Genomic DNA, 27,700 nt, shown 5'->3' on the forward strand with positions numbered 1-27,700 from the left:
TGGTAGATCAGGGCATCCAGGGCAAGGGAACAGCCTGAGCAAGGGCATGGAAGTCGGAAAATTCCTTGGAAAGAGGTAAGCATCTCAGCAATGACTTGGCTTTGTGACTTCAGGCCATGAACTCGAGACTCCAAGAGGGTGGGAAGAGGGAGGTCAGCAAAGGTAATAGGTATTTTCCTGCCTTGTTGACTGGTCAAACTTCTTGGAATATAGGGCAGGGGAGGGGACTGATGAGAGTGAAGGAGCCAGGGGTCAACGTAAATTAAATATTCAAAATGTGATCTTCTAAGAGGGTGACTTGCATGTCCTCTTCACCACTTCCCCCATTTACCTTCTGAGCCTTGGTTTCCTTATCTGTAAAATGGGTATAACAGTAATTAACCCTCAGAGCTGTCCTGAGGATTAAAGAAGATAACAAATGAAATGAATATAACAGAGCCTTGTGCATAGTAGGTCTTCTTTTATCTTGTTTTCTCTCTTTTCTGTCCCACTTCCTGGCAACTCATTCGACCTTAGTTGCCAGATTTGCCTTTGAAGAAATCCTAGCTGACACTAGCTGTATCACTTATCAGCGATGCCACTTTTGGCAAGTTGATACCATCCCTCCTGGCACACAGGGGGTACCTACTAGTTCCTGCCCCATTTTCTCCTTTCCCCAGTATCACAGCCTGCCTAACTGACCTCCTCAGCCACAGCAGAGGGGACATTGCTCTTGCCGTTCCAAAGACATGGCAAAAGATTAAAGCCTGAGATACTCATCCCTGGCTGGAATTTTAAAAATGAAACTACTTAGTTGCGAAAAACACAGTCATGTTTCCCTGGCTGGTTAAAATATTTGATGCTCATAGAATATTCAACAACAACAAAAAAGGCTCTGACTCCATGTACCATCAGAAATGTAATGTAATTATAGCGATGTTAAATATCCCCAGCTGTTCTGAGACATTTGAATCTTAAATCAAGCCTGCCTGTATACATCCTGCAGTTGCAGCTGGAAATTCACACCAAGTACCATACAAACATAGACTTTGTAAAGTTCAGGCTCAAACTTTGGGCCAGAGTCTCCTTGTCTACTTGTAATAGGCTGGGCTTTACCCCCGGTGCTGGCATGAGGGTCCCGCAACCTGAACTGTTGGCAGCATCACCAAAGAGAGGCAGGAGCCTCAACAGGGCCATGCAATCTGGCAGGTCATAAGCATCTATCCAAATAGTCTTTCAAATCCATGTGCAGGGAGCGTAAAGAGATAGTGTAAAATAAATGGTAATAAAGTGAATAAACACGCGTCTCACTCCAGAGCCTTTGAGGTGCTCCTATAAATCAAATTCTTTCCATAATTTGCTCTGTGAGACTGTGCTGAGAAGCAGAATCAAACCTCATCTGCTTTCCTGAGCCGTAGGCTTAGATTTATGGATGTGAGTTCACAGTGGATGCCCGTGCCATTTCAAAGTGGGAAAATAATTTTCGTTGGGAGGGGTTCCAAGAGAAGATTAAACCCTTCACTTCCAGAGATCAGAGTATCAACAACTTTCAGATCAGATATGCCATCAGAATCAGAAGGGGATGGCCAGAATACACACTTTGGAATAAGACCGAGGAAGAAACTGATACTGCTGTGATACAAAATATCATTTGTAGGCTTAAGTCCAAATATCCTTAGAGTCTATTTCAAGCTCCCCAGTGACTTGTGATGTGACCTTAAGTGACCCAATCTCCCTCTCTGATTTATAATTTTGGTCAGGGTACTGAATGGGGGGAAGAAACACCAAAGGGCTCTGACCTACCCAGAGAGATGTGATATGAAAACGACATAATGTTTCCTGGCTAGCATTGTGACAACATCTAGAGGGCCATTGAAGGCTATTCTTCCTGGGCCTTGAAAGTTTTTCTTGGAAGAAGTGAGGGCGTCACCTATTTTAATGATGATGAGGATGATAGCGATGGCTCACATTTATTGAGCACCTACATACCTGTGCTGTGTTTCCACATACAGGAGAGTAGAGACACTTTCTGTATTTACACTCAACTTCTATCCACCAAGACTAATCTATGGCTGAGTCTCAATAATTTTTTGATGGATTAATAAATTGCCTTTAAGTTTCACAACTACCCTGCAAGGAAAGTATCTGTGATTTACAAATGAGGAAATAGGGTCTCAATGAGGGTAAGCAGCTCCCTAATAGCCACCAGCTAAGACCTGGCAGAGCTGGGATTTGAACTTGGGTCTGTCTGACTCCTGAGGTGACCTTCTTTCTACACCCCCTAATCACCTCCTTTCTAAGTTGCTGGGATCCAAATTCCCAATCTTGCATGAATGTGTGGTTAAAATACCCCCATGCCATTTTTGAAACTAGATGCTTGTTTGTTACAAATTCTTTTATTTTCTTGATTTTTGGACAGACTTTGTTCCAAAACTACCCAGCCTGGTTCTCTATGCAGATTCAGGTCTGTCATAGAAAACATTTTGTACAGAAAAAAATGATGCCTGTATTAGTTTCCTATCACTGCTATAACAAATCACCACAAACCTTCGTAGCATCAAACAACACAAATTTATTATCTTACAATTCTGGAGGTCAGAAGTCGGAAATGAGTCTTACTAGCTAAAATCGTGGTATTGTTGGCGAGGCTGTGCTCCTTCGGAGGCACTGGGACAGAATCTGTCTCCGCACCTTTTCCTGTGTCTCAAGGCCACCCACCTTCCTTGACACATGGCCCCTTCCTGCATCTTCAAAGTTATCAAAGTACTGTCTTCAAATCTCTGACTTCTGCTTCGGTGGTCCCATCTCCTCTCACTCTGACGCTCCTGCCTCCTTTTGTCATTTGTAAGGATCCGTGATCACATTGGGCCCACCCAGACAGTCCGGGGTATTCTGCCCATCTCAAATCCTTAACTTAATCACATCTGCAAAGTCTCTTTGGTCGTGAAAGGTAATGTGTTGACAGGTTCTAGGGATGAGGTCATGGACATCTTTGAGGGACAGTTATGCAGCCCACTGCATGGCCTTTGCCCCGGCTCTCTGTTGACCCTGCTCTGGTGTGGCAGAAGGCCGCCCGGGGGCAGTGATACATCTGCTACTGCACATCCTCCTGGGTTCACTGGGAGCCCTACACCTCTCTCCAAGCACCCTCCCCTTTTCCTGCTTCACTGTGGGATGCTCATCCCACAAACACACTTACAAACCCAGTGAATCCGACATGGCCGAGAGAGCCACATGGGTCCGTCCTTATCAGCATTCATGGGTTCCAAGGAGTCCCCAGCCTTGTCTCTCAAATGGTGGGTGGTCCAAGAACTAGCAGTGTTGTGGTTACTGGGAGCTTGTTAGAAAGACACATCTCAGGCCCTGTCCCACCCTACTGAGTCGGATCTCAGTTGAGGACCTAGGAATCTGGACATGCTAAAGTGTGAGCCCCTCCTGAGGGTTCCCGATTCATCCACTGCCAGTTGGAGTGTGCTGGAACAGACCTGCCTGGGAGGAAGGGCGGTTTCTGGGCAGAGATAAGGGAAGGCAGCCTCCTCATCTCTTCTCTGCAGCCAGTTTCAGTACTGATGCTTTTCCACAATGTACTCTCAAGACCATCATTCTTTCCCTAAGAAAATCTTCCGGGGCAGGTAAAATCCCTTCAAACTCACCCTGACCAGCAACAGAGGAACTGGGGGAGCAAGAGGTGTATGGACCCTTAGGAGACCTGAGTTCAAATTCTGACTCTTCTCCCATTCCTGTGTCATGTGACCCTGGGCAAGCTCCTCCCCTCTCTGGAGTGAGGCAGGCAATAGAGTATAATAAGTGCTCTCCATTGCGGCAGGGATAGAATGAGATAGCAATGTACATTATCACATCCTATCCAGGTACAATAAATTAAGATTCTGCTGATTAGAAATGCAGGTTTGTCTGGCCAAAGCTGCACCAGGAACAATTGTGATGTAATGCAAGGAGCATTGACTTTGGAACCTTAAGATCAGGGCTTCTGTCTATGACCTTGAGCCCGGTACTAAACCACTCTGTACCTCAGTTTCCTTGTCTGTACTGGGGAGAAAAGACTACTTTCCTCTCTGGTGTGTTGTCAGGCTGAAATAAAATAACGAAAGTAAAAGTGCCTGGTAGAGAGCAGGAGCTCAATAAATGTGTGTGGAATCAGAGGAAACAATTTACTTAGCAAATTAATGGTATAAACAATGGTGTCAGGGGAGATCTTTGACATGCTCAGGAGAACAAACTTCCTGGGGACGTTAGCAGCCTCTATTTGTTTTACCAACAACTCATGTTCCAATTATGGGTGAGTCATCTATTTGTTAGCGCAGGCCTGAGCTGGATCTCAATTTGGCAACATTTCCTTATCCCGGACTTCAAGTTACCAGTGTCCTTGAAAGAATGAAAATGGTAATTTAGTTGTGGCATACGCCAAACTTTTTCACAGCTCCTGAGTAGATCCTCCTCCATAGACTGACCTACTTCTCTTCCTTGTAGTCTTAAGAACAGTCTTTCCTTCTCGGGGTTGCAGGCCTTGGAACCCAGGATGACAGCAGCTTCAACAAAACTTCAGCTCAGGCTTGGAAGAGTGTGAGTGATATCTTCTCTGGAAGGGTTTGTTCTCACCAGCATCTCTCAGAGTTGGCAGAATGGAGTCATTGGGAAGGACATCCATCAGCTTTGGACCTGGACTCCTCTTTGGTTGAATCCTAACTCTGCTGCTAGGATTCATCCCAGCTGTGTAACTTTGTACCTCCCCCTAGGCCTTGGTTTCCTCATCTGTAAAATGGGTTCCATAACACTCATTCGATTCTGGGAAACTTGACTGTGACTGTGTATATAACAGGTGCCCAATACAAATCCTAGGCAGTTGCATCTCCAGCCCCACTCTCTGTCATGACAGGCAGCTCCTTTTAGACCCAGTCACCCTGATGAAGCACATTGCCCTACCTTTGCAGGCCTGTGCACCAGAAACATATCAGATTTATGGTCATCTTTGTGGTTCAGTGCCTGGCACACAGTAGGCACTTAATGTGCACTGGTGGATTGAATCTCTGAGTAGCTGATCCAAGCAAATCACTTAGGAGAATGAAAGCTACTGACACATGGAGCAAATGGCCTGGGTATTCCTCCAGCCCTTCTCAGTTGGGCAGACATCTGACTGATGCCTTCATGACTGGCCACAGTGGCCCCAAAATAGCCACTATCAGAATCAGCTTGACGTTGGTCAATTTGGATATCTGCAGACCCGAGCAGAGTTTACATTTGATTCCCTAAACTAATTTCCCTGAAGTCAAATAACTGGAGGAGATCTTTTCACGTTCCTTGTATAAATGTCTATTTAATCACCTTCCTGTCTCTAGCACTTCAATAACTTGTACATTCACCCCTTAATCACTGTTTCAGCTCTGCAAAGAAAAGGAATGGCTGGCTGAAAGGCTCACACCATCTGCACTATTCAAACCCTCTTTTTCCCTGACTGCCCACTGGAATGGAGAACTTTTCAGCTAAGTCCCATTGGTCATTTGGCTCATGCCTGTATATTACAGAGGAAGGTCCTGAGGCCAAGGTCACGCAGCTGGCCAGGGCAAAGCTGAGGCTGGACTGGACTTCCCAGGACACCCCCCTGCCTCCCCCCAACACTGATCCTTCCTCTTCCAGCTGCAGAAAGAGCACATACGCCTTTGCAGTCATGAGGGCTTGGGTTGGGATCCCAGCTTTGTCACCTGCTGGCTCTGCGACTTTAGGTGGATTACAGATGCTCCCCAAAGTGCAGTTTTCCCATTTGTAAGATGTGGATTCTCAAACAACCTGCCAGGGTTATTGCAAGAATTGAGACGACGTGCAACATGCCCAGCCAGGATCTGGCCCAGCAAGCACAATTGCCCAGTGCTATTTGCCTTCGTCCTTCACTCAAAATGCCCGCTGCACGTAATCATAATGGAAATAGCTCATATTTCTTGCATGTTTGCTTGGTGCCAGAAATGGTTCTAAGCACTTTACATGTATTAGCTCATTTATTCCTCTTTCTCTAAAGAAAAGTAACTTTCTTGACTCCCTAAAGCTAGCCATCCTCACAACTACTGGACTGCCTGGCATAGCACTGTTTCAACAAAATTAGCTGATTTTAAACAATATGTTGCTGAAATGATTTCTTGTTTTCTGTCCTGGCAAGTAGCAATCAGCTTGCTTGATGTGACAAAATGCGATGAAACCAAATGCCGTTTCCTTGGCTTTTAGTACATATGAAGAGTCCAAAATCTAAAGTCAAGGTTAACTCTTGCAAAGGCGGGTAGGAAGGGGGAAGCATGCAGGGAGCAGTGGCCCCTGATGAAGTTAAGGTATGGGGTTAAGCTGGGGCATTCAGACTCAGGTGAGGTCTCCCTCTACAGCCTAACAGCCAACAGTGAAAGAAGTCAGAGTTTTTGCTGCAACGTTCAAAAACTTTAGTTTGGCTCCCAGGGACCCATCACACCATTGCATCATCACCCCTCGGCCCCACCCCCATCTCCGCACATCCAGCCCCTCCCTCCAGCCACCTAGAACTGGTCCCAGAGCCTTGAAGGCATGTGTTCAATCTCTGCCTCTGCACTCTCTCATTTGGACATGCTGTCCCCTCCAGGGAAATCCTCTCTCCTTCTCTACTTTGGGACTCCTACTTAACCTTCAAGATTCAGCTCAGACATCACCTCCTCCAGGAAGCTATTGGGGCGTCCCCAGTCTGATTTGGGTACTCCTCTGAGCCCACACAGCACCTCTGGATGCCCTGGCACACGTCCACACATCTCTTTCCTCAATAACACTGCAAAGACCTGGGGAACATGCACCAAGCCTATTTCATCTTATACCCCCAGCCGCCAGTGCAGAACTTGGCATACAGTTGACACCCAATAGATGTTGGTTAATTGAATGAACAAACTAGGAAATAAGCCTATTCCCACTCAGGTAAGTGGTCATGATAAGATATGATAATTATATTAATACTAATTAATAACTGCCACCATCAGATGCCAAGACATTGAGCCTTTTAAATATCGAGCGCCCACTACTGCCCAGGCGTGTGCCAGTTACTGCACATATGTTATCTCCATCCTAGCTCTCTGAGGCAGGAATTATTGCCAGAGGTTCAGACAGCAAAGCATCTGCCCAAGACACACAGCTGGGAAAGGGCAGAGGTGGAGCCCCAAGCCAATGCCCTTGATCCATGCCATCTGCCAGGGAGGGCCATTGCTCCTTGTTCTTGCAGCAGACCCTGGATGGGCCTCCGATGGCCACTGTTCCCAAACCTTTGGTCTCTATTCCAAGGCCCTGATACCCAGATAGCTCAGCCTCCCAGTTTTGCATCCTGCCCAATTATTGGAGAGGCTGCTTTCCTCCATCCCCAGCAAGCCCCAGAGTGTGCAGAGCCCAAGACCACAGCTGGTGGCAGAGAAACAACACGGGCATTCAGAAGCGGGAGCTGCTTTCTCTGACCACTGAGTGATTAACCCTTGCACAGCTGCAACGAAGAGAGGCGCTGTGAATAAACACATCCTGAGTGGGCCTGGAGAATCAGACCCACCAGACAGCCCCCTCTCCCCTGCTGGGTCGATCTCCACCATGGGGCTAACTGGATTGAGTGGGACTAGGGGATGGTTGGCACATCCCTCAAAGGTCTCCCCTGGAACCCGCCCCTCACCTGTTGCACTAGTCCTCTTAGGACTGGGGCAGCAGAGGTGTTTGGGCAGTGCTTAGCATCCTGCTTCCCACTGTCCCCCCAAAAGGAATCAATATCCAAAAATGGCCTGGTTCTCATTGGAAATGCATTTCACTGGTGTTCCCTAGAGGAATTAAGCCAAGGGTCTTGATGTGGGTGACACTGGACAGTAGGAAATCTTAGATTAGGAAACTGAAAGACAGAGAGTTTAAGTCACTTGCCCAAGGGCACACAGGGTTTGAGCCCAGTCAGTGCAGCTTGAGAGGTCATATTCTAGGCCACTACAGGGCCACTCCATCAAAGATGACAAACATTTGAGACAGGGCAGGGTGGTTAAAGGAAGATATGCCTGATAGGCCTGCTCTGTGTTTGGGGTTCCCCCGAAATAGCTTCTGGCTTCTACAGATAGAGAGGTGAAGACTTTAATTCAGAGGTCCTTGGAAAAACCTACAGCATACAATGTTAAGGGGCTGCAAACTCTCAGGACAGGGCCAAGATGGAAAGCCACTAGGGGTCACTTTGAGTGGCCAGGACCACATACCTTTGGGGAATGGAGGTAATACTTTTGCTTGGGTGAGTGTGTGCCTGAAAACTCTTCAGATGCAGGGAGGCAGGGTACAGGAGGGTAAGAGAAAGGTATGCCCCAGTGGGAACGACCCTACTCTCCTCAGCTCCTTAACCACTGACCCACCCAGCTCACGGCCATGTCTGCCACAGAGGCTGAAGTCAATTGGCTCCTGAAGGCGCTGTGTCCTCTGCACGCCCCAGTTACATGTTGCCAAGACTCTGAGCACCTGGACCACCTAGGGTAGCTCTGCCTTCCACTCTCCCAGCCCCTGGGAGGGATAGGACTTGGGTGGGGGGAACGAGAGTCCTACCCAAGGGTCCTCTGAGAGAAGAAACAGCCAAGGTCAGAGAGGCAGGGATACTTGTGGCTTCTGTGTAATGCATTTGGTGGTGTCCAAAGCTGGACTCAGAACTTGCTGGCTCAGGGCATTGGACAGCTTTTTAGAGCCTCATTTTCTTCATTTAAAAAATGAGAATAAGACTCATTGCTAATGCAGGGCTGTGGTGAATACCAAAAGTGCACACTGGCTGTTAGGATGCAATTCCACACACTTTGTAAAGCAGCAGTCAGATGTTCAGAAATACATTTCATGGGCCCTGTGATAACACTGGAGCTGGAGCTAGGGCCTGCTGGTACTCGCATGTAACCTTGAAATTCAATCTAACTCTAGAGGGTGCTAATTAGCGGTCAGCCAATGAACAATAAATAACAAGAGTTCACTACCTTCATTTCTTCACCTTTGTGAAACTCAGAATTGTGCTTGAAGTTCTGGAAGCAGTTACTTTGGAGCATATGTTAATGGCACCTCCTGCTTGCCAAGGCAGGGAGCCACCAGGGAGACAGTCTTTTAAGGCCAGCTGAAAAGCCCAGGAAACAAGGCATGTTTGGTGAGTGGATAATTCAGGGCTCATCTATCTACAGGCTTAAAGTGAAACCAGCAGGGCGAGATTGAAGCCAGGGTTGCCATCCTAGACCAGGCATAGCCCAACCAGCCAATGAGAGACCTGGGCTGACCGACATGATGCCAACACCTGTTGGAACCGTCGCATCGCTTTACCACCCCAGAAAAAGCTTTGTCAGAAACGAGACTGTCAGGAGTGATGAATCAGGGCCGGTGAAATCACCACCAGAGAGCTCTATCAATAAACACACACACAACACCAACCTTCCCTGCACTAGTGGAAAAGCCCAAACCCACCTAAGGGGCATTTACACACGAATGGCTGGGCAGGCTTGTGCCACGCTGGGGCCTGGCATCAGAGCTCCTCCAAGGCAGACTGCACAAGGCAGATACCTTCTGTCGGACAGCTGCGTTATCCAGACCCACGGCAGGGGAACCAGCACAGCAAATGGTTTACAAACCCGGAGCACAGCTTCTCCTGGCCCCGGCTGTGTGCATCCACACCCTGCCACGCTGCAGAGCATTCCTCCAGACCAGAGACCCACACTCCCACCTTAGGGGAGGGCCCCACCCCAGCCCACTACTGCTCCCTTCCCCTGGCTGCTCAAGACTCCAGCGCAAAGTAGCCGTAGGCTGCTGCTGCCTCTCCCACCAAGCTGTCTACAGCGTCAGTGCTGGTCGATATTCCAGGAGTTTCCTCCTAAGTCCTCCTAGATAGACCCTAAGTGCTTTGGAACTCTGAAGCCATAAACCCTTCAGGGTGGTCACCCTGCTCAGGGACTCTGCCTGATTCTCCTGATGGCCCATTTTTGAAGAGCTTTCTATTGGTTTTCCCAAAGACAACAAGCCCACACCCCAGACACAGAGCAGTCGCTTGGAGTCCTGTGGGCCTGGGGACAAGGGTGGGAAGGGAAGAAGACAGTACGCACAGACAGGACCATAAGGAGTACAGAGAGGGGTGTGCGGGCTGAACTCTGGGAGAGGGGTCTGGACAGCTGCGACTGGGGTGAGGCCACTCCTCCCACAGTTAAGTTCAAGTTCCCACACCTGGAGAAGACTCAGGGGACCCAAGGGCAGGGTCCACCTTGGCATCCTGGAATGGTGACACTGCAAAGGAGGGGCCTGGTGGACAGCCCCGAGGGGCCACACGGAGGGCCTCCTGACTCCCAGGGAGTGGGGCGCAGGGGGAGCGGGAGCGGGTTCGCGCGCAGGGCAACTCACAGAGGAGAAGTTGTGCGGACCGCAGAGCTCGCCGCGGTACTTGCAGGAGAGCAGCATGTCCTCGAGCTGGTGGCCCAGGCGGTCCATGAAGGCGGCGCTGATGCCCTCGAAGTGGCGCGGCGGCAGGAAGAGGCGGAAGTCGGCCAGCTTGCGGAACCACTGGCGGCGCGGCTCGTCGCCCCGCAGCAGCTCGCTGACCAGGGGGCGCGCCGTGCGGTTGGGCAGCAGCAGCCCGAGCCAGTGGCCGGCATAGTACAGGTCCCCCTTGGAGAGGCGCGGGAAGCGCAGCGGGTTGTTGTTGCACACGGTGACGGCGGGGAAGGGCAGCTGGCGGCTCCACTCGCGGTGCACCCGCGTGTGCGACGGGAAGCTGAGCCAGTAGAGCAGGCGGTTCGAGGACCAGGACAGCAGCAAGCCGAGGGACGTGCAGAAGGCCAGCACCCACAGCGCGCGCCGCTGGAAGGAGCCCCCCGCCGCCGTGCGCCCGGCGCACATGTGCCGCAGCCCGTGCAGTTTAGCGCGGCTCAGCGACGGCCGCCCCCTGCGGGTGACCCCCGGCCCCTGCAGCGCCCGCTCGCCGCCTCTGCCACCCCCGGGCTGCCCGGCCGCCGCCACCGCCGCGGACGCCGGCTCCTCGCGGGCCATGCGGAAGCGTCCCGGGCCGGTGAGCGCGGCCGCGGGCAGCCCGGCTCCGCCGCTCCGGCTCATTCATTCAGCCCGCGGCTGGCGGCAGCGGCGGCGGCCCCGGCCGGGCGGAGCCGCCATGGGAGTCCGCAGCAGCAGTGGAAGCAGCAGCAGCGGCCGCCGCGCGCAGCCCGCGCCAGGGAAGCGTGCGCCCGAAAGGAGCTCCGGTGGCGCGGCATGCCCGCCGGGCGCCGCCGCTGCCGCCTCCGCGGGCGCCCGCCCGGGACTGAGCGCCGCCTCGGCCCGCCGCCCCTGGCACTGGCCTCTCCCGAGCGCCTCCCAGGCTCTCCTGGCCCCTAGTCTTCCTGGAGGATGCCCGGCGCCGGGCACTACTTCTGGAGGGGCCCCAGTGGGAGCCGCCTCTCCGGTCCCTGGGCGCTGCGCCCGCCTCCCCTCGTCCTGGACCCCGGGGGACCCTGAGCTGAGTCCCCCCTGCCCCGCCTAACCCCAGCTTTTACGCTGGCCCTGGCAGAGGGGCCACTCGGCCACCATGCCTGATTTGGACATCCCCGGGGACCCCACTAGCCCGGCCCGTAGCCCAGACGTGCTGGGACACGGGAGAGAAGGCGCCAAGGCACGAGCGCCCCCAGAGGCGCACGGCGGCTCCTGGCTTGGCGGTAGGGTGGGTGTGTACTGGGGTGAGTGGTCGCACTGCCGGCTGCTGTCCTCTTTCCCTTCCCTCCAGGACCCTTCCTTATCACTGCTTCCCGGGCTGCGCTCGGCCAAGACCGCCAATGCTCCCCAAGTCCCGCGCCCGAGCCCTGCGATGTGCCGGCTCTCGCCTGGGGCTGGGGGCTTCTCAGGGCGTCCTGCGGGAGGTTGTTCGCTGCCGGGCCCCTTCAAGGCTGCTGGCCAGAGGGAAGTGTCGCTTCTTCCTGCAGCTCTCCCGGGTGCCTCGCGTCTCCAGAAAAGCCCGGCCTTGCTGTCCCTTGCCTCTTCTCTCTGTCCAGGCGGCGCCAGGAGCTGGGGACTGCGGAGCTCTGGCAACACCTCCGGGGGGTGACCCGGACTCACTGCTCTGCGCGCCCTTCTCCTCTCCAGGTTCCAAGCCCACGCTGGCGGTGGCGACGGCTTGCGCTCCTCTCCCGGTTGCCCGGGAGAATCCTCCTCGGGCCCGGGCGAACTTGGGCAGCGGCCGCGCGACGCTGGCGCGGCTGGGCTCCGAGCACCTGCTCCTCCGCTCGCTGGCCCGGCGGCTCGGGGCGGGCGGGGCGGCGGCGGCCGTGTGCGCCGCGCGCTCCTGGAGACGCGGTGCTGACGCGCCCGGCTCCTCCTCGCTGCATTTTAATTCCTGGCCACTGTGGCCGCTGCACACCGAGCAGGAAGCCTCTTGCTGGCGTCGGCCGGGTTGGGGGATGCATTGCACAGATGTGCCTGGGTGTGCGGGCTCGTGGGAGAGATATGGAATAGTAGAACCATTGTGTTTATGTGGGCCGCGTGTGGATGGGTGTGAGCGGACTCCTGAGTGTGTGAGATGGGCTGGAGGGAGAGCGAGTGCAGTGTGGTGCCATGCACTGAGTGTAGGATGTGTACTGTGTATGTGTGAATGAGCATTTCTGGGAAACTCTGGAATCTGAGCCTGTCTGCAGTGTAGTACTGTGGCTATTACAGAGTGTGTGGTGTGTGTAGGATAGAGTGTCTAGGACGGCATGTATGTTCTGGGTTTGTATGTGAACACCTAGTGGGTGCTGGGTGTGAATGGGTGCACTGATGTGTGCATGGATATCCTGGTTTCTGAATGTGGTGTGTGCTGGTATGTTTTGCGTGTATGTGTGTAAATGAGCATGTGTGTTGAAGTGCTGGCCACAGTGACCTCTGGCAGGTTGGGTTCAGTGGGACAGCCCTCCCCTCTGCCTCTTAGGAACTTCCCGTGTGTGCCCCAGCCCTCTCCCTGGAAGCATCTGCTGCTCAGCTCCAGCCCAGTAGCCAAGCACAGCTGGGGGAGTGTGACTCCGTGGGCAGGAGACTCCATCCTTCCCACACCCACTGCTGGGACCCTGCAGCCAACTGGTTGGCTGATGATGTCACCTTTCCCTCCTGGATGGGCCCAGGAACTTCCACTAACCCTTGGATGCTTTTGGACACTTTGATTTGGCCTTTTAACTATTGTGCCTTGACTTGTTTGGGACGATGGATGAGGTAAGTATGAATGCCAGCTCCATTTCATAGGTGACATTAGGGAGGCCAAGGACTGCCCAAGGTCCCACAGCCTCTAAGTGGTGGAGCAGGATTCAGCATCCAGGCCCCCAAAGCTGCACCACAGGGCCTTCCACTTTCCTTCTCTGGGCCAGGCACCTGCAGGGCAGGGCTGGAATCCTGCTGCGGGGTGGGGGTGGGGGGTGGGCAGGGTAGGACTCCACCCCTATTTCCCACATCATTGTCTCATTGAGATCTCACTGGGACAGGTGTCACTCTGAGCCCCGTTACTCCACAGGATAAAGGTGTTTCCCAGACATTTCCTAGAGAGTAGACTTTGATGGGGGTAGAGAAAGTGTGAAGGGCCCCCGAGGGTTGGCAGGCATCCCAGTGGAAGGACCAAAGTTTGTCCTTTGGGGACAAGAGACTTGGGGGAGGAGAGATCTGGGTGTGGCGAGGAATTTCACCCACTTTGTAATGACACATCAAGGCTAGATCTGTTGAAAGAGCAGCCGGTTTCCAAGAGGGAAAGAAGCAGCACTGGGGTGGGCTTTCCCTCCCCACTGACCTGGAGGGCACCTCTGCAGTGTGGCAGCTCCCTGCGTCCGGTCTCTGAGGAGAGGACCTGGGAGCCCCGTATCTCCCACTCACCCACGCACACATCCATCACACATGGACAAACACATATGCAAACACACACAGCACACACACTATGCACATACAACACAATACACACTATACACACAACACAAATGTACATACACAAACACACATGCACACACACCACACATATACACACACACTACACATATACATACGCTTACACATACACACGTATACATGTACCACACATACACACAAACACACTACACACCTAGATATACTATACACACAACACATACAAACACACCTACACACAGCACATACATACAACACACATATACACACATATACACAACACACACACACACACACACACCTTGAGGCCCTTCTCCTTCACCTGGGGAAAAACTATTGCAGGTGGGCATTGCTAAAATTCTGCTTCGGACATGGTTCCTTGAAGATGTTTGGAGCGAAGGTTCTGAAGTTGCCTGCTGTCCTGGGGCCCCTTACCAAAGCTCATACTCCAGTGCTCCCAGCCTTGTCTCAGGGGTCCAGGGGATGCCACAGTGTCCCATGTCCCTCCCAAGGTGAGCAGTTACTGAGGAAGCAGCCAGGACAAGCATGTGGCATCTTCCGGTATCATAACTCTGGAGTGGCATGAAAGCTCTATTTTAGAAAAAGCCTTTAAAACATTTTACATTTCTGGCTTTTCAGTGGTTGTGGGTTTTTTCTTCTTGGCAATTTCCCCCTTGAAAGGTACACACACTACTTGTGATTAACTGAGCATCTTCCCTGCCATGGATTTACCTATTAATTCTCCAGAAGATAGCTCTCTCAGGGAGGGGAGGGCTGTCCTGCATAGGCCCCTAGGGGTCTTGGCACAGAAATCCAGAGAGAGACACAGGAGCGGCTAATGACCCCAAGCAATGACTGATGGTTCTCTTTATGGCCCACATATGTGACATGTTCTTTATACTACCTGACTCATGGGTGAAACACACTGACACACGGGAAGAAGGGAAAGGAACTAATATTTCTTGAACAACTACTATATGCCAGGCACTGAACTAGGCACATACATATATTTTGATTTCTCACTTCAACCCTGCAGGAGAGGTATTTTGGCTTTCTTTTTGCCACTGTGGAGCCAAAGCCTCAGAGCACAGGATTTGAACCCAGCTCTAACTCATTCCAAAGGCCAAGATTTCCCCTCTCCATCATACCTCTTTTTTTTTTTTGTAGATTAAAATCTGTTTATAATTACTCCAAATGTGATGTTGTAGATTTATGAATAGAACCATGTGCCAAAACTGCAAACAAGAATGCTTAGACATAAAATAAATCACACTGTAAATAAGACTTTAAATTGATACAGGATATTTAATTCCATAAATTGTTATAATTATTAGTAGCTTTAATGCAACTTCAGTTCCATGGATGACTAATAATTATTCTTTTTATTATGAACACATGAAGCTTCTTTGAAAAGTATTGTGATAAATAATAATAATGATGATAATGCAGGACTTCCTAAGTGCTAGGGTGTGTTCTAAGTGTTTTATGCTAAAAACAGGTGTCATAAATGTTCTAAATGTTTAATCCTCAAAATGATCCTGCAAGGTGAATCCTATTATTTTCTCTACTTCAAAGCGGAGGAGCCCTTACCATAGAGAGGTTAAGTTACTCACTCTAAGCCACGCAGTCACCGAACAGGAGAGCAGGCTGTGAATCCAGGCAGTCTGGCTCCAGCCCCTGTGTGCTCAGACCCTAGCCCATGCCTTCTGAGCTCTCAGAGCTACGTGGACACAACAGCTCATGTGAATTAGTTAGCCCGTTCTGGCAGATGCACTCCCTTGGCTACAAAAACATATTCATGAGGCTGTGCAGGAGCTGACCCACATAACCCCTCCAGCAAGAAATTAGAACGTAGCATTGTGATTTCCCAATTGTAAGCTTTTAAGAAAATTTCCCTTTGCTCGTTTATCTCTAAAACATCTGTTCCCCTCACCTGGCATGCTGGCATTCTGGGTGATGTTTGTGTGCAGTGGAAGATAGGTCTTCCGGTCAGCCAGCCTGCATTCTCGGGTGGAACCACCACCACCAATTATAAGCTCTTTTCTCCCATGCAATGAGTTTGTTTGGAAGGGGAAGGTTGATTTAAGTCAACGTGGTTTTCTGTTTCTGTAATACAATTTTTGGAGCTGACACGTGTGTTGGCTTGATCAGTCTTCACTAGAGCCCCCAGTATTACTGTTTTCCCCTAATCCCTACCACTCAGGGGCTTGGAATTGGAAAGCATCTGAGATACTGCATAATCCTTCCTATCCACTGTAGGAACCCCTCAACATTCTGCAGTCACAGTGCACCGGGAAGCGATTCTATTCTGGAACATCTTGCCTTGTTTAAAGTTTCTTCCTGTCATCAAATTGAAATCTATCTCCTTGTGAATTTTTCCCATTTCTCCTAATTTATCTCTGGGGATCCACGCGAAATAAGTTTGATCTTTTGTTCACGTGGAAACTTTTCAAATGATTTGTAGAATCGGAGTACTTCCATGCTGAAAGGGGCTCTAGCAGTCAACCTGCCAGTGATGTCTTCAAGACCGTCTTTTCTTCTCCAGGCTGAATGTCACCAGTTCCTTCAACTGTTTCTCCAGTGGTTTCTGCTCTTGATATGGGCTCCTGGGTGTCAACATCCTTCCAACGTGATGCTCCAGCCCAGTGGAGTATGGGCGCACCCACCCTTTCACTCTGGAGCTGGTCCTTCTAGCCTCTGGTCTTTCTTCTGGGGGTTTTTCTTCTGGGATTTAATGGAGGTGGTGGGTGTAGAGAACAGGGTGGTAATGATGGATTCTTGGTGTCCCTGCTTAGAATGCTTAGTGCACTTTCCTTTAGGACTATGCTCTAATGGTGATAGAGCCAACACTACTTTTAATATTAAAGTTCACTGCTGTCATGGGACACGTGGGCTTTTGTGGAAGTAATTGTGATCCTAAATCTCTCTTTGTTTCTCCCCCTTTCTCTTTGTCTGTCTTTGTTTCTGCAGTGTCCATAGCCCTCTGTCACTCTGCCTCCCTCCTCCTCCTCCTCCTCCTCTTTTCCCTTCTCTTCTTTCTCTGCCCTTTTTCTCTCCCCAACCCCTGCCTGAAGCCTAGAGGCCCTTTAGAGACAGGAGCCAGATACCCTGCAGGCAGCTAGGGCAAGGGTCAGGGGAGGAGGCCAATAGGATAAGAAAGCTACAGGAATGTGAATATGCTTAGCTAAGATAAATATAACCAATAGGAACCCTTTAGTTATTTTACTTTAGCCATAACATCATTTTCTAAGGTAAGAGGAGGAATTCCTTTAATTGGGGCATGCACACAGTTGAGGCAACAGTGTCCCTAAATGCATTACTCTATTAACATAGTAAAAATCACACCCACCAGCGCCATGACAGTTTACAAATGCCATGGCAACTCCTGAAGATTACCCTATAAGGTCAAGAAAGGGAAAGGTTTCCAGTTCTAGGCACCCTCCATTCCTTTCCCATGAAACCCATGAATATTCCACCGACAGCTTAGCATGTCATTAGGGATTAGCATAAAAGAACACACCCTAACCCTGGAGTAGTACTGTTTCTTCTTGGTGCAGTCCGCTTTCTACCATCTTTGAGAGTGTACTGTATTTTCTATGCTTTGTCTTTAATAAATGTTTCTGCTTCACGTGTGACCCTGCACTTGAATTCTTTCCTGCTTGGAGGTCAAGAACCCTCTTTGGTGGTGTGGGCAGTGGTGATACCTTTTTAGCCCATGCTGCTGGTGGCATCTGGAGCCCAAGAAGTAGTCACAGTGTTATAGGACCTGAGCAAATGTCCACTAGTCATGATAGGGATTCTTGCACTGGTGGAAAGAAAGTGAGAAGAATTCTCTGCTGTGGTTTTAGCTCATTGCACACTCATTCTTCTACATCCCTCCCTCTCTTCCACCCTGGAGCTGGCAGTGGGTTGCTGTTCCATCTTACCTTTCCACGTGGCCAGCATCTCTGCTGCCTTTCCCTCTTACTCCATGGTTTTCTTGTACACACTTGGCCTCTTTGAGTTCTCTCTTCTTCTGGGTTCTTTCTTAGACTCACTAGACAGTTTTTTGCTTTTTCAGTTATTCCTATTTTATTAGAGTTCAAGCTCTCAGCTTTCTTTCTCCTACCACAAGCAAATCTCAGGCATAGGAGGTCAAATAAGGGCCCATGGCCACAGAAGAAAGATCATGGGCTGGAAGGACCCGGTCCAGGATAAAAGAGTCGGGAGGCTCGCACTCTTCAGGGATGGAGGCAGCTCCACTGAAGCAATGTGGTCCCTGTTTATTGGAGAATCTAGAAAAGCTGGGAGCTGGATATAAAATCTAATTTAACCCTTTCACTTCCAGGGGAGGAAGTCAAAGCCCAGAGAGGGGAGACGCTTGCTCTAAGTCACATGAGTTGATACTGACACAGGCACAGCCAGAATCCAGGTTCCAACTTCCGACTCATACTCTGCTCACCCTATGAGATGACTTTTTTTAAACATCCATTTTGAAATTGGTAATGTAGTTACAGTTAGGTTCAAAAAGTTTAAAGAAGGACAAAAGATACTCAATATAAGGTCTCTCTATCCCATCCCCAGTCTACCAGTTGTCCAGTTTTCCTCTGCAGAGGCTACCAATACCATCAATTCTGTGTGTGATCTTTCAGTACTCTATGAATATGCATATGCACACCTAATCTTCGTATGCCTTCCTTTTTTAACACAAATGTTTTCCGACAGTGAGTGCTGGAGTAATTGTATTTTATGTTCTCACCCCTTTTGCTGTGTTTTTAGTTATTATCTGGTTGCCTTCCTTTGGCACCTCATTGCAACTTCTGTTATTTCCCTTCAATTCTCATTTCCCATTATCCTGCTCTCCCATCCAAACAGGACAGCAGGTCCTATGACAAGGTGATGCACAGAGCTTGCCATCTTATGATCAAATTATTCCTGAACCCTTTGCTAGATATGTTAATGGAAGCAAGCTCTCATGTGGATAATCTCAAACAGCAGGTAATATAAAGATATTTCTATTTGCCTCTGAAGTGCATTGTTATGTACTTGACTAGCATTTAATTTTCTGGCCATATTTTCCTTATGCTAATTATAATACACACATGTGGAATTGAGTGCCCTGAGCACATAACTCTTCTTGGTCTAGAAAGATAGTTCAAATATGCATTGGTTGGCAGAGAAAGCCATTTGGGATTCAGAAGTTCCTATAACTAACGTATAGATAGAGTGGGTAAAGCATACCATGGAGAGAATCTCCAGGTGTCAGTGCCAAAATTGATCTTAACAAGCATGCAGTTGAACTTGGGAGAGGATATTGAGGTAAAGAATTTAATAACTTGCCCCTGGTCACTGAGAAGTTGATCTGGTGATGGTGATGGTGATGATGATAATGACATTCAGTAGCTGACATTGAATGAGCACTAATTATGTGTCAGACACTGCTCAATGAGCAGGAATTAACTCATTTAATCCTGACAGCAATTCAATGAAGAATATAATCCGTTATAGCTCTTTAACACAGGAGGAAACTGAGGCAGAGATTGGCTAAGTAACTTGTCCAATCCGTGGTTGATTCAAACTCAAGCAGCTTGGCTCTAGAGTATGAAGTCTTAATTAAGGCAGCTATAATTAGCTGGAAGTGATGACTGTAGTGGATATTTATTGAGCACCTGATGGATGTCGGGCACTGTCCTTGGCAGTGGAAATACATCTACCCAGATGTGATCCCTGCCTTAGCTTGCAGTTTAGTGGGGGGACATGGGCAAGAAAATATTAAATATTAAACATTAATTAATTATTGAAAGGCAATTTCAATAAAGTATGATAAATGCTCTATGAGAGATGAGCACAGCATGGTGGGAGGGTTCGGGGGAAAGGTCTTTTCCCCTTGACTGCTTTGAGAGCTATCACTGTTTTCCACTGAATTTCTCTATTTGTTTTTGTTTTCTCACCCCAGCTCAGAGAAATTTGCCCCTCTGCTCACATGGATCAACCTGTGAGCTAGGATCTGAGCCGGGCAGAGACGACACCAGCACAGCCCTGCATTGAGGATGTCCAGGGCCTCTTGTTCTTCCACGATGTCCATGTCCTCCTCCTAATGTGGACTTTTGTGTTCCTGTTGGTGTCTTGTTGACCTGTGACATCTACTTTCTACGTTCAGGCTGCCTCAGCAACTAATCTCTCTTCTTCCCATAGCGTTCCTTCCCTATCATCGCCTTATTCTGTTCTCTCAGTTTAAACAACTGTGTCTTGGTTGTAACCTTGGCCATGGCCATAAAGTTAGCAGAGAAATGGAGCCTTGCACACTTTTCTACCCAATTTGCTCTCCTGGACACATAAAAAACTCTCATTAAAATAGTTAAGCATAATCACCTTCTCCAAGAGTAACCATCCGTTCATATGATGAAAATGTATGCAGTTAAAATAGGATTTAATGAAATATAAAACCCAAGGTAGAATGAGGCATTTTATTCACAATTTCTTGACTGTCCCCTTAACTGACGCTCACCTGGCTCTCACCTCGGCTTCGGGGAGCATTAACAAACCAGCCCCGAATCTATCTTGCGGACAGACCCTTTGCAGCGGCTCAGAGATTTAAGGCCAGGTTGATTTGTCCAAAGCCTCCATTCAGGCTGGCTGCATTGCCTCCTTGCCACAGCTCTCCTCTGTCTCAGCCACTAGCAGTTTGTTTACTCTCTTTCCCTTATAAAAGACCTGGCCAAACCACTACCTCGGCTTTCTCTACCCCCAGTTTATCTTCCCTGTCCACCCGCAGCAGCAGCAGAAAGGGAGAGATTTAGCACATTCTTTTGCAGTCCTGTGGACCTGCGTGGTCATCCAGACAGAGTAACGGATCAGAAAGGAAGTGGGGGGAGGGGAGGGAGGTAACACAGAGGACCAACCAGGTACCGATGAGATACTACGACATGCACCATGTAATGATTCCTTGGGACAACTCAGGAGGGTGATGTCATCCCTAGTTTACAGATGAGAACACAGAAGCTTTATCTTTCCAATCTGATTCTCTCTGTTGCTGGTTTGAGCACAGGTGCAACCATCATGGCCACAGGCCCACACACAGCCATTCACTGAGCACTTACTAGTGTCAGGCCCTGAGCTTCCTTTTTCGGGTGAAGGAAATGAGTCTCAGAGAGGTAAGATCACCTGCCTGGGGTCACACACAGTGTCCCACACAGGTGGCAGAGCCAGAGTCCCAACCCAGGTCTGCTTTTGACATATTGGTAATTATTAGAAAAGGGAAAACTGAGAATTTAGAAAGAGAAAAGACACAGTGGGTGGCAGCATAATTCAGAGTTTTGCAAAAACCCTTGGGGGAGATGAAGGAAGTGGAAGCAGAATTTGTTGGGCAGGAAGCAGGTTCTCCGTATGCGCTGTGGATCTGGGAGCTACGTTCTTCACAGTTAGGTGTGACGCTGCCACAAGGGCAGATCTAAAACTACACAAGTCTACTGGTTAGGAACAGGTTTAAGGAAGTGCCCATGGGAACAAGTGCCAGGCTAGGCCAAGGAAGTTGGAGAGGGCCATACAAAATGTTTCCTCTCTCAACATCCAAATGACATTACACTCCAAGAACTGCCACGTGGCCACAGAGTGGAACACATCTGTCCAAACCCTGGGTTTTCAACTGAGCCTCTTTTCCCTCCCTTCCTCCATTCTTCTTTCTTCCTTCTCCCTCCTTCTATTCTCTTTTCTTCCTTCTTTTTTCCCTCCCTTTCTCCCCTTTTCCCTCTCTCCCTCCCACCTCCCTCTCTCCTTTTCTTCCTTCCTTTTTCCTTCCAGATCTCAGCCTTACTTTCTCCTTTTTAATCAATCCTTCCTTAGCCCAGCAGGGCTGAAGTTTACTCATTCGATATTTCTCAGCAGCCTACAGCACTAAGACATAACACTGGATTCAAAATAGCTTTCTGAAAATTCTTGGAGTTATAAAGGCAAGTTTCTAAGCTTGGTGAAGAATAAGAGCTAGGACAGAGTTTATACCCTTTGACCTGGTGATTCCACACCCTAGAAGCGTTCTCCAAGGAAATGACCCAAAAGTAAAGAAAAAGTACAAAAGAATTCACAGTGGAGATTTTCATAATAAAGGGAAAAAAATGGGAAGTTAAAAACAGTTCACAGCCCCCACAATAGGGGAATGACCATGCAAATGATGGTGATACGATGTCATTGGAAAATTATGCTATTTTAAGACAAGAACATGACGAGGATGCCAATGCTATGCATTAGATATAAAAAGCACTGACTAAAAAATATCTGGGTCCAAAGAGCACATCCACCCCGATCACAACTTTAGAGAAACATTTCTTTGAACATGCACAGTGGTCGGGATAGAGTTAGGAGTGGTGGGGTTTACTAACAAGTAGGTTCTTTTGGTACAGTTATTTAGATTTTAGGCAAACCAAACCCAAGCAAGCTTACCAGGGCTAACCTTGGGAAGACACATTGGAATCAGAAGGTTTTTCTGTGTCTATAAAGCGGTCTCACTGGAACAAGGGCCACTGTATTCCTAGATCTTCCAGCCAGCCTGATGAACCTCCCCCCCTCCCACCCTGGCACTGCCCGCCAGCCAGTAAAAGTGAGCCACAGATGCTGCCCATTGCAGCTGGCCACATTCACCCTGACCTGCGCTGGCTCTAGCATGTTTCCTCTTGGCTTCCGACTCCTCCATCCCCACCATTGTCAGACTGCACCAGGCTCCTCACCTTGTCTCAGTGCCTTTGGAACCTAAACCCCAGCGATGAGTTAGTTACATGGTAGATACCCAGTGATCAAAGAGTGACCATAATAAAAACTGACTCAGATGCTAAACTGTCCCCAATAAAGGAGAAGTGTTTGGATGAGAATTACCTTGGAGGTGGTGTTTTTCTTGTGTCCTTGCCAATTTCTGTGTCTCTGTCCTCCGTTCCCTGCCTCTGCCTGGAGACCTTACTGACTTGTGAATGAAATCCTGGCTGGATGACTTGAAATGGTGCCCCTGGTGCTGGCTGGACCTCAACAGCATGAAGGGCCTGAGCATTTTCCCCCATGACAGCTACACTTCCATCTTTAACTACGGTTTGAGTTCTCCTTGGTCTCACCACCCATCATGCTCTTCTTCCAATAAGGAAATGTACTCTTTGAGCGGCCAAAATGCGTGTCACAAAATCTATAATAATAATAATAGCTTTAATTAATTGAGGATAGTAATGTGGCCAGCCTGGTGCCAGGAACTTGGCATGCATTATTTTATTTACTTCCCACAGTAGCCCTGATGAAGGTCTCTTATTTATTATAACAAAGGATTGTTATTTCTTTTTGTACCAAGGAGGAACCTGAGGCTGAGAAACATCAAGTGGTTTATTTAAGATCAAACTCAGTTTCACTGATGTTAAATCCTCTCCCCAACCCCTGCCTTACATGATACAGCCTTCCAGGGCCTAAAGATACCATAGCATGGTCTAAGCATGAGTGAGCCCTTGTCTTTTCACAGGGCCTACTGGCTCTTACTTTACCTACAATCTTGCCAACATGCTTGGTTATTCATTTTTCAAGCTCTCAGCAGAATAGAAATAATATATGTCAAGAAGATAAAAAGATAGGCTTGAGATCCAAGAGTACTGATAGCTACAATGTATAGCCAAAGCTTGGTAACAAAGGAGAAGACAAAACAGCTACAAAAACAGATCAAAGGACTAAAAAGTGATGTCATTTATTGTTGGGGCAAACTCCATACATTTCAAATCGTCCTGAGTCTTTTAGCCCAAAGCAATAGTTGGAACTCACATGCATTGTGACCTTGAGCCATTAAGATGACATTTTGTTCTGTATAATCCACATGAGAATACAGGAAAAGACGGGATATATTGCAGAGGGAGTTTTCGCCAAATGGTTCCATTTAAAAAAAAAGTTGTAGTGCTTAAAAGAATAAATAAATCCTTAACTGGCTATTTCTGAAAATGACACTTCTTTGTAAGAAAGGGTCTGAACAACGAAGGTTGCGTCCTCTAGTTGGTCCATTTTTTCAGCCATCGCTATAGACAAAAGTTTCCCTATAGTCATTTTTGTGATGGCCAAACAGTTATTCCATACATTGCTCAACATTCAGAATTGGTTACATTGCTGCCAGTTGGGTTATATTGTGGGTGTTTAGTCATTCTATAAAAGGAAGTTTCATGATATTTAAAATGTTTCTCTCTCTTTTCTATTTCTTAGACTAAAAACAATGACAGACCAATTTTTGCCACATTTTTTTCCCTGCAAGAAGAAACAATAAAGGAGAAATGGAATTCTATTGAAGAAAACGGTTCTAACCTTCAAGTCTCCATCAGAAACGTTTTAGGATTTTGTTGTACAGAACTTGGCAGTCTTGTGCAGTAAGTGACAGCAGAATTCTGACTTATCGAGGGTGTCAGAAGTTAATGTAGCTCGTCTATTAGCTTCCTGAATGCAAACTTCCCTTAGAGGGCTTATTTTTTTCCTTTCTTCTAGTCTGTTTTTCCTTTTCGAGTACCAACTCATTGATTGATACAGAGAAATGTGAAACGTCTGCGCTGCTTTGTGAAGTATTGACAATATATCCTTTTAAATTTGGAACTGCAATTTTACCCAGGGGAAGAGGTATTTTGGTCATGAATTCTAAGTTCCTTTTTTATCTAGAAACCTTGGAGTTATACTCAACTAAGCCCTCACTTCTACCATAATCCACCCATCACCAAGGGCTGTCGATGCTACCTCCTAAATCCTCCTCAAGCCCACGGCCTCATGGTCTACAGCTGACAGCTTCCCCTGTTCTTGCAGCTCTTCTGGGCTCCTTGCCTTTGATTTCCTGCCTCTCCAATCCATTCCCCACCCTGCCATTCTAATTACGCCATTGCTTTGCTCAAAATCCTTCAATTGTCTGTCATTTCTTACTGCTCAGCTTCACAAACACACAGTGGGTTACAGGGAGTATAGACACTGATCCTCACAGCTCTGGGGGCACCAAGAGCCCCAGGGACTGCCTGGACTGCAGCTTTGTCCATTTGTCCCAGTGAGCTGTATATACATTATCTATTTTCTTCTTGAAAAACTTCCAAGAAATTCTGGGAAAGCCTAGTTTATAAAGCCCTTTTCACCCAGGCCTCATCTACCTGCCAGCCTCTCATGAGACTTCCTACCCCACAAACCCTTTGCCCCGGCTATCAAAGCCTCTTGCTTTCCCAGCCTAAATCTGCATCACATTTTTACAACTTTGTGACTTTGAACTTGAAGCCCAGATGGCATCCACCTGATTTCTTTGCTTGGTGAACTTCTATTCATCTTGTGAGACCTTGTTCAGCATCCCCCTCTCTAAAACCCTCCCCTGCTTCTGCAAACAGGATTCATCACTCCCTCGTCTCTTCTCCATTGCAAGCCGTGGGGGGAACTTGAGGGAGTTACTGAAACTCTCAGAGTCCTCATTTGCTGATTTGAAAAATGGAGATAATAATACCTGCCTTGCAGGGTTAGCATAAGGATTAAATAAAGTAACACATGCAAAGCATAAAGCACAGAGCTTGGCATATAGTAAGCACTCAGTAAGTATTTGTTGCATAATAAATGGTGGTTGTTATTATTAACTCTCAAACTTTCACCTGTGCATTTTTCCCATCATTGTGCGATGGTTGTTAATTCCTCTTTTTAAGATTTTCTATTCATCTCAGTGCCATAGATTCTGCTCTGCTAGGATGTCAGCTCTATGAAAGAAGGGAGCTTCAAGTTGTCCCCTAGTGTATCCTACACACCTTGAAGAGTGCCTGGTGCATAGTAGGCCTGTATACTGTATGTGATTCCTTGTTTTCCTCACCTGGCTCTCATGAGGGTCAAATATGATGACGTACGTGAAATACTTTGAAAGTATAAGCATCTTACAGATATCTTGTAAATCCAGGTGTTGGCCTTTCACCTGCAGTTTCAGTCTCAAGGCTGGTGCTTGGGTTGGGCTGCCGGCACATGAATTTGCTTGCGGACTCATGTTCCTTGACATGACTTGTAGGTTCTAGGAAAGTCTGAGGCCCACTTAGAATGCTAGTACTTTTATTGGTTGGGCACAGGTAACTAAGGCAGACGTTCTAATTTTTGTCATCACCTTCAGAAATAGATGCCTGAACAGAGGAGTCATTTATGGATCTGTCAGCTTCAGCTCTTACATTTCTAATACAGGCATAGTTTTAGATACTTTGAACACAGAATCTAGTTACCCTAGTTCTTTACACCATGCTTATCAAGAAAGGAGAAGTCACCTTGGGATGGGCAGCTGAGCGTGACTCTTGTGTGTCCTTCATTATAGATGAGATCTGGAAGCTTCTGAAAAATCAGCTGCTCTAGTCTCCTCGATCCAATTTATAGATAAGGAAATTGAGGCCCAGAGAGAGTCGGTGACTTGTCTAAGTCCATTCTTCCAGCTCTGGGACTCTCCACTTAACATTTCCTCCTTGCACTAAACTACACTGTGTATACTAGAGAGAGGAGAGGAAGGCATTCCAGCAGGAGAAATGACAATACCTGAAAAATATCGGTAGTGCGAAATCTATTTAAAGGCTCCATTTGTATGTGTTCGGTAGCTCAGGTCTGTGAACAGAAGCCAAGAAGTGAAGATTCTCTGCACAGGAAGGTGAGTGAACATAGACAGGCACAGAGGTGGTTTGATGGCAGATTGGGAGGGGGTGCGTGCACCCATGTAACCACCTGCACAAACACTTTGTTATTTAGGAAATTAAGAGGACTTTATCCTATTTTATTTTTTGTTTCATTTGCAGAAGATTTGGGTGGGGGAATATAAATAACAGGAAACTTTTAGAAAGTAGTAGCATGGATTGGAGCTGGGAAAAAGAGGAGATGGGTTGGGGGGACAATTGCAGTCTACTCTGCTTGAACTGACGAAGGCCTGGGCATAGTGGTGACAGTGGGCAGGGAAAGATAAATGTGGGAGGCACAGGGAAGGAAGATCCAACATGATGCTCCCAGTGAAGAAGTAGTAGCAATTAACCAGGTGCCGAGGTGACGAAGTGAAAGTGAGACAGGTAAACAAGGCTGATGCCAAGGTCCCGCAAAAGGCTAAAAAGGCCAAAAAGCACTCAGCAAATATTTACTGAATAATAAATGGTGGTGGTTATTATTAGCTCTCCAACTTTTGCCAATGTGCTTATCCCATAACTGGGTGATGGTTGTTGATTCCTCTTCTGAGATTTCCGTGTTCATCTCAGGGCTGTAGATCCTGCTCCGCCAGGGTGTCAGTCCTGTGAAGGAAGGGATCTTGAGTTTGTCCCCTGGGGTATCTTGAACACCTTGAACAGTGCCTGGCACATAGGAGGCCCTTTATAAACAAATAAACTTATTTTAGCTTTGATAAGACGAATTTCTTGCAGGGGATAGAGAACCAAGCCAACTAAGGAAAGTAATTCAATGAACCTCGCCTCATTTTTCTGTTGTCTTTCATTGAGGTGGTGTGATCTTAATGATCATGCGCGATTCCTTTAAGCCACCACCTCTTCCTCCTCCCCTATCTTCAAGGGGAAGCAGACCTTCCCCCAAGTTCAAGCCCAGCTTCTCTACAGAGGACTTGCTTCATCCTGCTCCCAGGACTTTATGTTCTTTGCTCTTTCTTTCTTGGACATCTTCTCTCACTCTAAGTCATTTACTTCATCTTGGGATTTCCTTTCTTTCTGGTTTCCAAACCCTTGCTGGCTTGCCTTATTTAAGCACCTCCCCTGGCATTGCCTAGGCAGCCCAGCCAGAAACAAAATCTTAGTTCCAGAGCCTTGCCTGGTGTCTGGAATACTGTAGGTATTCAGTGAACTCGTATTGTTGTTGAATGAATGAATGATAAATGAAAAAAATGAAGAAAGGAGCA

At 48.1% G+C, this 27,700-nt stretch overlaps 1 protein-coding gene across 2 annotated transcripts in view; it reads right to left on the reverse strand.

Moving 5' to 3' along the window:
• Positions 1 to 27,700, reverse strand: part of ASIC2 (acid sensing ion channel subunit 2) — a 984,251-nt gene that overhangs the window by 232,400 nt on the left and 724,151 nt on the right. The window contains exon 1 of one of the 2 annotated variants that reach the window (XM_045525473.1): positions 10,357 to 12,239. The exons of the other annotated variant lie outside the window; for it this stretch is intronic. Coding sequence (XP_045381429.1) covers positions 10,357 to 11,064 — 708 coding nt within the window. The 5' untranslated portion in view covers positions 11,065 to 12,239. Of the gene's footprint in view, positions 1 to 10,356; positions 12,240 to 27,700 lie in introns of those variants that run through there. 2 annotated transcript variants of the gene reach the window in all.

Source organism: Lemur catta, chromosome 15 (assembly GCF_020740605.2).
Source record: "Lemur catta isolate mLemCat1 chromosome 15, mLemCat1.pri, whole genome shotgun sequence".
NCBI lineage: Eukaryota > Metazoa > Chordata > Mammalia > Primates > Lemuridae > Lemur > Lemur catta.